Below are 14,808 nucleotides of genomic sequence, written 5' to 3' on the forward strand. Positions count from 1 at the left end.
AAGCTACAAGGTTGTCGAAATACACCCAAATGAAGTTATGAAAGAATCTTTATCCTAAATTGCTGCTACTTTAAACAGTTGGATGTATTCACCACAGCAAATTTCCATTCAAGTAACTGAAGACTTCATCATAGAGTTTATAGTCTGTCATCTAAAGAAAGCCTGATCTGATGTCAATTTGTGTGAATGAAGACTGCTATCACTAACAGACAGGAAGTCATTTGGCATAGATTTTAGGGACTAAAAAGACAAAACAAAAAGTGCTACAATTTAAATTGACGCATTTCTAGTAAGATTCTTAAAAACCTATGGAAACATTTTCTTGCCTAGATGTGAAAACATGTAAGCTGTATGTAAAGGCAGCACATCTTAGATCAAGAAAAGTGTAGTAAGAGGATTACAGACAAAACATTCAAAGTTTATTACACTTTGAAAAGAGAATTTACACTGTTTTTTCAAGTTCTAAAGAAAGAGTACAATACAACCAAAACCAGAAATTGAACTCAACACTTCGCCATAAAAAAACAAACAAACAAAAAAGTAATAATTCCACAATTTGCGAGGTGAAGTTACAATAACAGTAACTTGGCTTAAACCATCTTCTATCCTAAAGATGTAAAACCTCAGCTCTCACTAATGCCTACAATAACAGAGTTTAAGCATATACAAATTACCTCCAACCCCCACATAAATAAATTTAAAAGACTGCATTTTAACTGGCAGTGGCAGGTGAAACTTCATGAGCCTCTTTTTCAAAAGGTTTCGCCAAAAAGATTCATAATCTGTTCACTAGGAAGTGACTGAAAATGATACTTGGACCAATTCACTTCTCTAGTCAGCAAACAAAGTTTAGTACATCAAAATTTTTTTAAGCTTAAAAAAAAAAAAAAAACAGTCATTTCTACAAGTCATTCAACTATATTCCAACAGATAAAAAACACCCAACACTGAATTTAGCAATCTGTGCTGAGAAAAATACCTTAGGAACACTGGTTCCATTAACTTTGGCATACAAGACAAATCCACAGATATCGGTAAACAAACTCTTCTTGTAAAAAAAAACTGCATCAAAAGCACACCTGGATTCTGAGTTACAAAATCAGAACGTGTTCTCTACATTTTCTGTTCACTAGGGGAATGAATGCAAAAGCTTTAGGATGCTGGAACATGTCATTCAGAATGATCAACATATTTGAAGAGGCTGTTCCTGTATACTATTCTTTCAGCATCATGTTTTACATCTGTTTCAGCTACTATCAAATACAAAGACAGATACAGGCCCACAAATAAGCATCTGCAGTTGCATAAATCAGTATGTAAATACACATCCATGCAGGTCATATACATTTGTAATAAAGACAGCTCAGCATACTTTGGAATTATGTACACCCACAACATTGGCTATTATGTGTGTGTGTGTGTGTGTGTGTGTGTGTGTGTGTGTGTGTGTGTGTGTGTGCGCATGTATATATAAGAAACATACAATGGACAATGACAGATAACACTACTAAGCTTGTCTTCTAAGCAGTATATACATAGCAGGACCAAATTCTTCCAGTTGCAGTAACTGTAAAATAATAGTAAATGAAGGAGGTTACAGGGTCATTACATATTGGTGATGCTGTACATGCCACTTCAACTGTCCTGGGTAACCTGTCAGAAGTGACAACCAATTACATACTTTCAGTGCTGTATTAAGTACACCTGCGCAGTCCTGCACTTAAACAGTTGCATATACTGACTGTGAGTAACTTCTGCATATATTATCCCAAACTCAAAAGGAGCTCAAACTTAATAAAATGCATTTTGTGCTGAAGACTGTTAAAAGGTTGCATCCCTCTGCACCTCAGCATGCATGTAGCTAGGCATACTTCTTGCAAGCCACCAGCCACTGTATATAAACACTAATACTCATGCAACTTTTTGCCGGGTACAAAAGTACCAAAGTAAATAATGTATGTCTATGACATACTACATAACACCTAAAAGGTTTTTAATGTAATAATTTTAGTGCATGTCCTGCATTTCAACATGGTGTTTAGGCTGTACACCACAAGAATAAATACCGTTATGTTATGGAAGGTAGCAACACAAAAGTTTAGTGCAAAAACATTAGAACTATATAACGACTGGAGGGGACGCTAAAATACGGAAGATGGGGCATTCTTCCAAAAATTATGTCTACGTCCCTGCACCCCCAGCTACTGTTTGCGATCTGTATCATAGCACGGTGTTATTGCGTTTTGTCCCCTAATTCTGAAATCTAAATTTAAGTTCTATGTAGGTTTATTTTCTGGTTAATGAATATGTAAAATAATAAGTCGAGAGCTTGCATTAGAAAGAACACTTTATTGCAGAAGCAATTTGCAACCAGACTTCCTTCCTACAACCGTTCCTACTTTTAAACTTTTACTGCAACCACGAATGCACTACAAAAACAAAACCCGTAAGAATGTGACAGTAACCAAAAACATGCCAAAATGGTTTGGCACCGAGCCTCCATACACAGTTTGCAGTGCAGCATGTTGCAATCCGGTGGGAACAGAATATATTTACACCGTACTTACGGTTTACTACGTCCATGCGTTACGGTTTCATTGGGGCTTTTCAAACTTACTGCCCTCGGCAGCAGCAGTAACAGCAACACCCTATATGCAGCTCTGATTAAAGAAGTTTTAGAAACCCTTCAACCTACTATTACTTATCTTCTAAGCCCTTCAGCGGGTCTAGTTGTTGCCGCTTTATTTTAAAACTGTCAAAGCAAGACTCCGCACACGCGATTCTTTATAATTTTGTAAAGTTACTTTTTCCTGTACCACCGCTGACAGTGGGCACAAACCATCTAAGGTAATGACAAGTTTCCCAGAGTCTTCATCCTTTCCGTCATCTCCCTAGCAACCTTCTCAGGTAGTGGTGTATTGATGAAATAAAACTTACTTTTCTCTGGCCTGGCTGTCGGACGGTACACTGTTACTCTTGCCTTTGGCGTACATGCTTACAGAGAGCTCCGATTGTCACGCACCTGTCAACCCATCACAGCCTCACCGGGAACAACCTAGTCACCATAGCGACATAGCGAGCGCTCACGTCCAATTGGTCGCTGCATTTTTAAGCACGGCCTTTTTGCTATGGTAACAAATTTGATTGACAAGTCACCCTAGATAGCTTAGAGAGCGCGCGACAACAGTGTGCACCTCCCTCCCCTACAGTTTCTCTTGCCTCAGCGCAAGGGGGAGTTTGAAACCGATCTAGAAGGATTTTAAACAACTGGCTGTTCCAACAGAATGACTGCACCCCGGCAGACGTGAGTGCTGAAAGAAAGAAACAAACCCTGGAGTGGATTTCAAGTTTATGCGACCTGACGTTCTGTTGAACTTGGAAATTTCAGCAGCGTACCTGTAGGGTGTGGATAAGTTATTCTGCTTGAGAGTCTTTGCTGGTAGAATGTGAAAACAAGCTTTGTATACGTATGTCTGATTAATTTTTAACTATCACACGTATCAGTTCTCTGGATGGAAAATTTTCATAATAGCGTAGTCTTGCCATGGCAGAAGTCTTTCTTATTCTAGCAAAGTAAATTGCATACTACAGTGCAAATGCTTGGGAAATCTAGGTTTGCTGGGATAAAGACAGTTTTATACTTTAAGCATGTGAGCATCAGAAGTAACAGGGCAGAAGATAAAAGTTGTGGCAACTATGTTACAAGGGCTGTATAACAGTAGCGCACACTTTATGCATTCAGGCCATTTATTTAGTAAACATGTTCCTAACTTACCATACAAGACCCTAACTTTACTAAGAATTGCATTGCACTTTGCATCGAGCTATGTGTCATCTTAGATGTCAATCTGAATCAAAATTGCCTACGTTTCTGTGACAAAACTATAGTGATTGTGGCCATTAATTGACACTTGATATGTTTCACATTTACCATTCTGCATGCTGATTTACATTGTTATACTATATGTGGGGTCACCGTGGTGAGTAAACAGTACCAATATTTGAAAAGTATTGATGATTACAGCAATGTCCCTAATTAGGTATGTTGTGTCCCAGATTCCTGCGATTGAGTGGTCAGGATTCAGAGTGCTGGTAAACAAGTGTGAATCTGGAGTAGAAAGCCCAAGGCATTGTTACGTGCCAAATCGTCGTAGATGGTTAGTATGGGCGAACGCAGTCACACAACTGAAAAGTAAGACGCGATTTACAAATTGTTAATAACAATTACGGTATTTTTGTTTCTGTTTTACCAATTGGTTAGTGCCTGCCAACTGGTTGACCAGTGAGCCACATTCGCCAGCGTAACCCTTGAATATAATAAAATGACCAACAATAGCCACTTTTTCCATAAATATCTAAATTAAACTGTACTTGTGACAGTATTAAAAAATTACAGTAAGACGTCTACGGCAAATAAAAGTAACGAGCTGAAAGCAAAGCATCTGTAGCAGTCAACAAAGAATATTTTTATTTTACTGGGAAAGAAAAGGAGCGTGCTTTACAAGTGCAAACAATCTACACATCTGAACACTGGAAATGTGCCAACGCGGTGTAGTGAAGTGTACTCAGTGTACTCAAATGGATATGTTTTTCCTGAGCATCTCTTGGAAACTGCATTACACAAAGAGCGCAGAATGTTTGGAATTGTCTAAACTAATTGTATAGCGGTATACAAAACATGCTTATGCCATAGGAATGCGCCTCTACACATAATAAGCATTTTATGGTTATAACTGGCAACAAATGAACATGTTTACCATTCCTCAGTGTACAGGGGCAACATTTTGAAAGATGACTGCATTTTTTTAATCAATGGGTGGGAAATATGGCTAACAACATTAGGTGTGTATGCAATGTGTACATTTCTAGCTATAACCCTGCAGTGTAGTAATATTGCACTGTTTGTCAGAGGCTTACGATCAGATAGCCAGACCAAGACACTAACGGCAAATGGATATGAAATGAGAAAAATCTTAAGTCCCTGGTTGAAGGACTAAACTAAGAGTAGACTGTGCCTTGGAAGGAAGAAGAAGCTCATACCACAGTGAAGATCCTAACTGTCAAAAGGCATGACAGACACCTTGTTGTAGACTCTCCAGTATATCTAGATTTCTTGAGTGAACCAGAGTGAATGAAAGGCAGTTTTAGTAACAGTCACTCTCATAGCTCTCAACCTTCTATCTCCAAAATGAGGAACACTGCCTCTCATAATGTGGAACAAATGGGCAAAATGTGGAACGCCTACTTACAACTTAGTAACAACTTCAACTAGGAGACTCACAGGATGGTTAAAATGTGCTACTTTATATTTATAAATGTTCTTTTGATGAAATAATATGATTCAGAACTATTTGCCATAGATCTCAGTTAAAAAATTCCCAAGTCTGAATGTGTGACATACTCTTTCAATGTGGAACTTTGAGGAACATGGGCTTTTTAAGACCCAAAATGAGGAACGTTCCTCGTAATGAGGTACACTTGTATGGTCACTCTTATAACAAACCTATACTTGATACCTCTGAGTTCTCTGTGCACTTCACAAAACTGAAAATATTAAAGTATGTTTAGTAATAGAATGTACTACAGGGCACAAAATGATATCACAGCATATGCCAATGCCATCATTTGGCATTATTTTGAACAGTGAGTCCAGCTTCATTAAATTATTTTCTAGCTTTAATAAAACTGAAAACTTCAAAAGAGTGTGTATGGCCATGTTGCTGAGAACTGTCTAGATGTACAGTGCAGTGACAGCAGAGATGGAAACACCCAGCATGTTTTTTTTTTTTTTTTGGGGGGGGGGGGGGCCCACACAGACATGACAAGAGCATACAGATAGTGACTGGAGTTCAGGTCCTGTACTGTGTGTGTGTGAGGTAAAGGCCTTGGCCAGTATGGAAACTATTTCATTTATGGTTAGGTGTGGCAATTCTCATGAATAAAAATACATAACTAAGATTATTCCTTTTTGGAGTAAGATAGTCTTGGAATAGGAGATATTGCAGTTTGACTTCCAAAATGGCTGCACACTGATCAACAGCTTAATTTCAGCTTTCCCAGTGTGAAAAAAAGAACTAAGAGATAAGAGCCAGACACTTTGTCACTTTTAGTAAATTCAGTTAAGAAAACCTGAAAGAAAATGAATTAGAAAAGTTGAAAACACTGACTGGAAAGAATTATTAAACTGCTCAGCAAAAAGCAGTTCAAGCTCCAGCGTTGGTGCAAAGCATGGTTTACAGTAATCTAGAGGGAAGGATAAGTCAAATGTGCTCAGAGTGGATTAAAATAAACAAAACCCTGAAGGAATATATCAACTCAAATAACTAAATCCTGGAAAAATGAAAGAAGCTTTAAGTAGATATTCAGCTGAACTAATAATACTGCAAAAATCAGAGATCAAAATGAAGAAAAAGCTGGCTGAGTATGGGAATGCTCAAGAAAAGATGATTCAAAATATGGTTGAATTAGAATTAGAAGACAGAGCATGCAGGGAAACCTGAGATTTTCTGCCATACCAGAGAAACTGAAAGGGTCTGTATTAATTTTATGAAGGCAGTATATATAACATATTTATATACGTGTGTTTCTGTGTGTGATGATGATGCTTGATACGCAAGACCTGTTTTCATTGTATGGATTCATGTTTTTGAATTAAAGACTTGGCAGTGAACACTGGAGTACAGGAATGCCTGCTTTGCTCTTTTTATATTTTAATGCTGTACATCACTACCAGCAGACTTTGTGTACTGCTTGATGTTCTTTTACATACTTACTGTTGACAAAGTAATATTGAATTGCACAATGTTGATATGCTTCTGCACATGTGCAGAGGTTACTTCTCAGAAAATGCAATGTACCCAGCAGTGTTTTTGCAGAGGGGCAAGCCCAATGTATCCCCCCATGTGGGTGCCCCCCATACCTTTACTAATTATTTATACTAACTCTGAAATTGCACAATCCATGGGAAAGGGCATATTCCCCTTCCCTGAGAATCATCCTTTACCACACAACTGTCGACCATATGCAGTGTCAACTAAAGTGGCTCAACCATAAACACGTCAATCTTAGCCACGATCAACCAATCTAATGGAAACTTTAAATTGTAATCATTTTTCTTATTGAGTTATAAGTAGTACTGCAGTTTGTTTTATCACAGTGTTTTGGATTGCGAGAGCTGGTGCTGCACTTCCAGGTTTTTTCCCCCTTGTTCCACTATAGTGTGACTATGGAGTTGTTATAAATAAGCCCCTTACAAAAAAAACATCTTTTTTCTTTTTTTTAAATATTTTTGAACTATGCTCAATTAGATGAAGTGTGTTTACATCACTTGAGTTAGATTGTATGAGTTTAGGTATTCTGATTGTAAACCAAATGACAAATAACCTGGACTAAAACTAAACAACCACATTTTCTTCAAAAATACAGGCAACTGAGGAAATGTGCAAAAAAACATACAACTAATGACAAAAAGTTATACTATAGCTCTGCTCAGCTTAACAACAAATCCAATCCTCAAAAATTTTGGTCAACTCTCAACAACATCCTCTATCCTGGAAAGCCCTCTAATCCCTCCCCATACCCTAACTCTTCCTCTCAAGAAACAGCTACCCTCCTGAATAAACACTTTATCTCTTCCATCCAAAATCTGGTAACCTCTAAGCCAAACTCTACATTGACACCCACCTCTCCAAGTCCCACTAACACAACTTTGTTTTCTTTTGAGCCAGTTCCCATTACTTACATTAAATCTCTACTACTCAAGCTAAAACCTTGCTCTCCTTCCACTGACAATCTATCTCCTACATTCCTCAAACTTGCTGCTGACTCAATTGCCTATCCTGTATCTATACTAATTAATCGATCTATTCTGAATCAACTGTCCCCACCCTTTGGAAATCTTTCTTCACTATCCCTCTTCATAAAGGTGGAAACTCCACTGACCCCTCAAACTACCGACCCATTGTCATTCTGTCCCCCCTCTCCAAGATATTAGAAAAATGTATTCACTCACAGCTTCTCAATCACCACTTACTTACCCCTACCCAATATGGATTTCGTCCTCACCACAGCACCACCACTGCCCTCCTCTCCTTCACTCATATCATTGCAGAGGCCCTAGACAACAATACACTCATTTCCTGTCTCTTCCTAGATCTCTCGAAAGCCTTCGATAAGGTCTCTCATCCTCTACTACTATCCAAACTCGCAAATCTCCACCTATCCCCCTCCGCACTTGCCTGGTTTAATAGTTACCTATCTGGCAAGGAACAATCTGTCAAATGGCTCTCATCCTCCTCACCTTTCCTTCCCATCTCCACTGGTGTTCCCCAAGGCTCCATCTTGGGACCCCTTTTGTTTAACATCTTCACCAATGATCTTTACACCTCATGCAAATAATCCTCCCTTATTCAGTATGCAGATGACTCCACACTTATAGCCATCTCAAATAACATTCCTGAACTACACTCCCTGACCCAACAGGCCCTACTATCCACTGAACAATGGCTCTTTCACAACTTATTGATCCTAAATCCCAAAAAGACCACACTCCTACTTTTCCTTCCCTGTTCTCTTTCTCATCACAAAACCTCCTTTTTTATTACATCTTCTAACAATACAAATATCCAACCTGACACCCACACAAAACTCCTAGGGGTCATTATCGATGATGAACTTAAGTTCAACCTACACACACTCCAATGTATAAAAAAAACAAACCAGAAACTAGGTCTGCTATATCGGAACAAAAAATTCCTAACCCCTGAATCTAGACTTACCCTGGGCCAGGCACTCCTCCTCCCCTCCCTCTTATACGCCGCCCTGTTCTTACCAATATCCAGGCCTCCACTCTAAACAAACTGCAACAGACTTACCATAAAATAGCCAGATTCATTACTAACTCCCCATACAACTCACACCACTGCATTTCTTTAAACTCTCTTCAATGGCTTGAACTTCCCCAGTTTCTGCTATCTTATCAATTTCATATGCTACACTCTATTCTTTATAAACCCTCCTTCTGTCCATCTCTGTCTTCCTTAGTCTCCATCTACATCCGTACTTCTAACCAACAATTACTTGATATCTACCACCCAAAAAGGTCAGTAGGCAAACTACTCTACAAACACTCCCTTGCCCATGCTTGGGGCAAACTTCCCCTTGACTTACGTTCAATCTTCCACACCTCACACTTTAAAAATGAACTAAAAGCTTATTTTCTCAATTCCAGAACCTGCCCTTGCCATGACCCTACCTAGTCTTCCTTCCCTTTATGTGCCCTCAAAAGGACCATACTTAGTACCTCATTACACCTCTCTCTCCAATGTGTCTACTATGCATTTGCACAATTTTATACAAACAAAAATGTTAATTGTTGACCTATTGAACTATATCAATGTAAAATTGTTACTTAGCTTCTTTTTAATGCAACTTTAACTTTATGCGTGTATCCCAACATATGTGAATCATTTTGCTATAACTGCTATTATATCAATATTGTTTAAAATTGTACTTGTTTTAAAATGTATTACTGGAGCTTTTCTCCTCGGGTCTCCACTGAAAATGGGCCACAAGCCCAGTTGGACAAACCCGGTTAACAAATGCCAATATATAAATAAATAAATTATATATATATATATATATATATATATATATATATATATATATATATATATATATATATACATGGTTCCACTTCATAATCTTGAAATGCTGAAATCTCAAAATTCAGCATTTCGAGACCATAAAGCCGAAACCATATGAAACCGAAACTTCACATACCCAAAACCATAAATTCCGAACATACAGCATACACCACACCACACACAAACCACAACACCCACATCACAAAACAAATAAACAAAACAAAACACCTGACATGCACATACCTACATTACACAAAAGCAGGGGGGGCAAGCTCCCCTGCAGCCCCCACCCCCCTACTTATATATACTAACTCCGAGATCGCAGAAACAGTAACAGACAGCACACTCACACCCAGATATTCCACAGTCCCTCACGCGCACGCGCACACACACACACCACACATCACGCAAACACCAACACATTCAATAATTACACACTCATAGTTAACCTACCTACCCTAACCCACACATACAACTTACAAACAATCTAACATACACTCAAACTCCCACCCAAAACCCTTATAAAACACTCACTCACCTTACACTCCACGTAAATCCATACACCACATCAAACAACATCCAAAGTAAACACCGCACATTTCATAATGTAAAGCCATAACTGCAAATTCGAGATATTCGAATTCGTGATTGTGCACTTTCCACATTTTAAAAATTTGGCTTTATGGTCTCAAAATGCTGAAATTCATGATTTCAGCATTTCGAGATTATAAACTGAAACCATATGTATATGTGTGTATATATATATATATATATATATATATATATATATATATATATGTGTGTGTGTGTGTGTGTGTGTATATATATATATATATATATATATATATATATATATATATGTGAGAATTATATATATAGATATTATAATATTATATATATATATATATATATATATATATATATATATATATATATTATCCATGGTGGTGGTGCTGCGGTAGCGTTGTCGTCTCACAGCAAGGCGTTGTCCCATTCGATTCTCATCTAGAGCGTCTTATGTGAAGATATGCATGAATGATATGCGTGAATGGGCGTACCTTCATTGAAGGTTGTGCATTAGGGCCGGCAACTCGGCACGTAAAAATCAACTGTCAATCATTAGCGGACCGGAGTTCCGCTGTGGTGACCCCTAACCGGGAAAAGCCGAAAGACACAACAACATATATTTAAAAAATATTTTATTGGGATAAACTTAAATGAAGGCAGACTGCCAGAATTGGAAATCAAATATAGAAATAGATGGAAGCTCAAAATCTTTCCAGAATGTAATTATGACACCCCACTACTGGCCCAGTAATCAAGGAGCCTCAATCCTCACCACTAGCATCAGTGGGGGACGTACATTGTGAGGATCTCTTTGCATCAAGTACAATTTCCCTTAAGGGCACACAGAGACCACAATCAGTCCGGGGCTGGTTTCTCCCTCTTTCTCCAGATCCCCAGTAAGACTCCCCACTGGCACAACTATAGGGTTGAGTTCTCAGCTCAGTGGCTAAGCCAAGACCTCCAACACCCTCTCTGTCCAACCAGTGCTTCGTGCCCCTGCCCAAGTAGCTGACACACACACTTTGAGGTTTGATACACTCACACACGCACACACATGGGAAAGGCTGGTACAGGTTTACTAGCTATGTCCCATCTGCCCAGACTGTAAGTTAGTTATTTATGCCACCAGCTAACTCTTTATCAGCTGGCCCTTAACAAAGGGTGACCAACACGCACACACACACACACACACACACACACACACACACACACACACACACACACACACACACATGCTCACACACACACACACACACACATGCTCACACACACACACACACACACACACACACACACACACGCTCTCACACACACACACACACACACACACACACACACACACACACACACACACACACACACACACACACACACACACACACACACACACCTAGGAAAGGCTGGTACAGGTTTACTAGCTATGTCCCTTCTGCCCAGATTGTAAGGTAGTTATTTATGCCACCAGCTAACTCTTTATCAGCTACTTTAAGGCCCTTATTAAAGGGTGACCAATCTTATTTTGTAATGTTACTATCAATACAAATGGTAGCTTGATGAAGAGCAAGGCTATTTTCTACACAGATCAGCCACAATGAAAGGTTTAAATATATTTAGTAATAAATAATAAAAGAACAAAACAATACTAAATATATATATATATATATATATATATATATATATATATATATATATATACATATACAGTAATATCAGAGTTCAAAATCACAGGAAATATTTAAAACTACATTGCAGGATAGTTTCAGATAAATAAAGAAAAACATCTAAACTATGCTTCACTGTATTCCTGACTGAATCTAAGAGAATTGTTGTACCCTAGTACACTTAATTACAGCAGCAAGACAGATGTGGTGAGTGGATCTTGTCAGGTCAAAAACAAAATACAGAATACTGTCTCGCACTAAGAGACTTCCCAAATTAATATCTCAAATATTACTGCTGGGGTAGCTTGCAGAATGATACAATTTCTTGTCATCTGACATCAGTTCCCAGGCTCAAAACAACCATTGATGCCAGCTGGTAGCATTTAACATCTACCTTTAAAAATACACAGACCTCATATATTTTGGCAAATGGTGGAAGGAAATCGTAAAATAATTTACATTCCTCCACATTTAAAGACAATAGAGAAAACTTCTCTAGTACAGACATTGTCTTCTGTTGCACTGAAACTGAAAGATAACATCTTTTTTATGGTCCATCCATAAAGTAATTTAATTTCAACTATTTTTCTGAAGTTTTGCAAGTTAACCTCCTGTGTTCCAGCTTCCCCTGTTAAAATATGTACGTGTAAAAGTTACAATAGTGGATATACATTTCTGTTCTTTTCCAGTAGGGTACACTGTGGATACATCTTTAAGCTTAGTACTTTACAAACCCTTTTCAACATACATGTCTGTACAAACCTAGTTTGATATACAGATAACATACAGTTGTAATAAGGTTGTAACACAGGCCTCTTACATGAAGCATGTTGACATTCAGAAATGACATATAACCATTTACAAAATTCCAGACAGCTGTGCTGGCAGCATCTTTCTTTGTCATACTTCTTTATAAATCATGTTGATATTCACAAATGACACTTACTTATTTACAAAATTCTAGATAGCTGGGCTGGCCATAAATCCTTTCGTTACACTTCTGTATAAATCATGTTAATATTCACGAACAACATATAATTATTTTAAACAATTCCAGATAGCTGGGCTGACAGTATCTCCTTTCATGACAATAATAACTTTAAGTATGCAGTAACACTTCATTCTAAACAACCACTCCTGTGGCACTATTTGGAAAGCTTCTGAGAGAAACAAAGCTCACAGGATTAGTAGCACCTTACAATCAGTTCTCAAGTAACACGTGTTAAAGAAGTCAATGCATAGCACCAACAAAAAATTAATTGTTGTCTCACCAGGTCTCATACTAGCAAGTAGTAACAGCTAACATTCTCAAAGTAAAGCAAATAATGCAAGATCTCTTTCTCCAGATCTTGCTCTGGAAACCAGTTACGGTTACTGAATCAGCCCAGGGGAAAAAAGCCTTTTTCACTAAACCTCCTCCAGGTAAATAGTGACAGTTATTTTAGTTCATGGCTTTCAGATAAGCAGCCATCAATCAGGGCACACAGGTAATAACTTTCTGAAGACAGGGCCTAACTTTACATGAAAGCTCAAATTTCTTGCACGCAAAATATGCTTCATATTGTCTCTGACTACCTGACATTCCAGATAATTCCCTTAGGGAGGCCAGTCTCAAATCCCTGATTCTATATGCTTCCCAATACTGAAACTGTTCTTTCCCATAGATACTCCACATAACCTAAGCTGTTTGCTATACCTAAGGTTCTGCTCGTGCGTACTGGTACTATCTACTAGACAATTACAGGTGAAGCCATCATGCTATGTTTCAGATGACCTCCCCCAGCTAAAAGTCACCAGCTTTGAGCCTGCAGGAAGGTCTATGAACTGCAGACATACAGACAGACCACATTTTGATAGTGATCACTGGAATGGTGCTGAATTTGGAAGCAAAATGACTGCATTGCTGGGACACCCTAGCAGAGTTTTGTTTTGCCCTTCTTCTGTTGGTGAAGTCATTGGAGTAGGGAATGGTCTGCAACTAAAAGTAAATTCCCTACTTAGCAGGTAGTAGTAGTAGTGGGACCACAAACCCCATTTTATCACTAGGCATTCCTCTCTGTGGAGGAATTTGTACTTTCAGGTTTGTTTTGTTTTCTGCTTAAACAGTAGACTGGGCATTGCTCATTACTATTCCTTTTGTGAGCACTTCCCCTAATGTAATCCCAGATGCATCTCTGTAGCTGTTGAAGGGATAGGAAAAATCACAATACACTAGGAGTGGCTCAGCACGTATGTTTTATTTATGTTTTTGAAAACGGTATCCACCTAGTCTATACTGACATTCTGCTCTTAGTTCTGTTAGGGAACAGGATACAGAAGCAAGTGCTGTGATAAATTTCTCATCATACCCAGCAAGTCCTAGGAAAATCTGTACTTATTTCTTGTCATTTTTGGCATTTGGCCATTTCTGCAGCTTCAATTTTTGACTTTTACAGTTTGATTAGGTCCCAACATCCTATCACCTAAAGTAAGTGTCTGGCCTCAGTAATGCCAACCTTACATTTCAAAGCACTAACAGTGAGGCCAGCCTGCCTCAAGAGAGTCTAATAATGCTTGAAACCTTGGGAGATGAGCATTCCATTCCTTCTAGTGAATAGCTATCTAGTCTAAACAAGCTGCCACGTATGTTTGGTGTGGCCTTAACAGTCTATCTGTCAACCTTTGTAATATTTCTGGGGCACCATGGGGACCAAAGGAAAGGATGGTATATTGGAATAGACCATCCATTATAGAGAAGACATCTTTTTTCCTAGCCTCATTGGTAAGGGGAATCTGCCATTACTCTTTGGTCAGGTCCAGGGTAGTGAGAAATCTAGCTTTACACAGCTATTCTGTCAGAACATCTACCATAGGCTTAGGGTAGCTATCAAACTAGGATATACTGTTCAGTTTATAAAAGTCATTACAAAAGTGGGTCATGCCAACCAGTTTTTGTA

At 38.4% G+C, this 14,808-nt stretch overlaps 1 protein-coding gene across 3 annotated transcripts in view; it reads right to left on the reverse strand.

Annotated features, from left to right (window-relative positions):
• Positions 1 to 3,190, reverse strand: part of SSBP2 (single stranded DNA binding protein 2) — a 1,934,337-nt gene extending 1,931,147 nt beyond the window's left edge. Inside the window, exon 1 of one of the 3 annotated variants that reach the window (XM_044064241.1) lies at positions 2,938 to 3,172. In XM_044064241.1, the coding sequence (XP_043920176.1) occupies positions 2,938 to 2,993 (56 nt within the window). In that variant the 5' untranslated portion in view covers positions 2,994 to 3,172. Of the gene's footprint in view, positions 1 to 2,937 lie in introns of all 3 variants that reach the window. The other 2 variants (XM_044064242.1, XM_044064245.1) reach the window with 2 other exon arrangements.
• Between the last annotated feature and the right edge of the window lie 11,618 nt (positions 3,191 to 14,808).

This window comes from Protopterus annectens, chromosome 2.part2 (genome assembly GCF_019279795.1).
Source record: "Protopterus annectens isolate FY-2018-M chromosome 2.part2, PAN1.0, whole genome shotgun sequence".
Taxonomy (NCBI): domain Eukaryota; kingdom Metazoa; phylum Chordata; order Ceratodontiformes; family Protopteridae; genus Protopterus; species Protopterus annectens.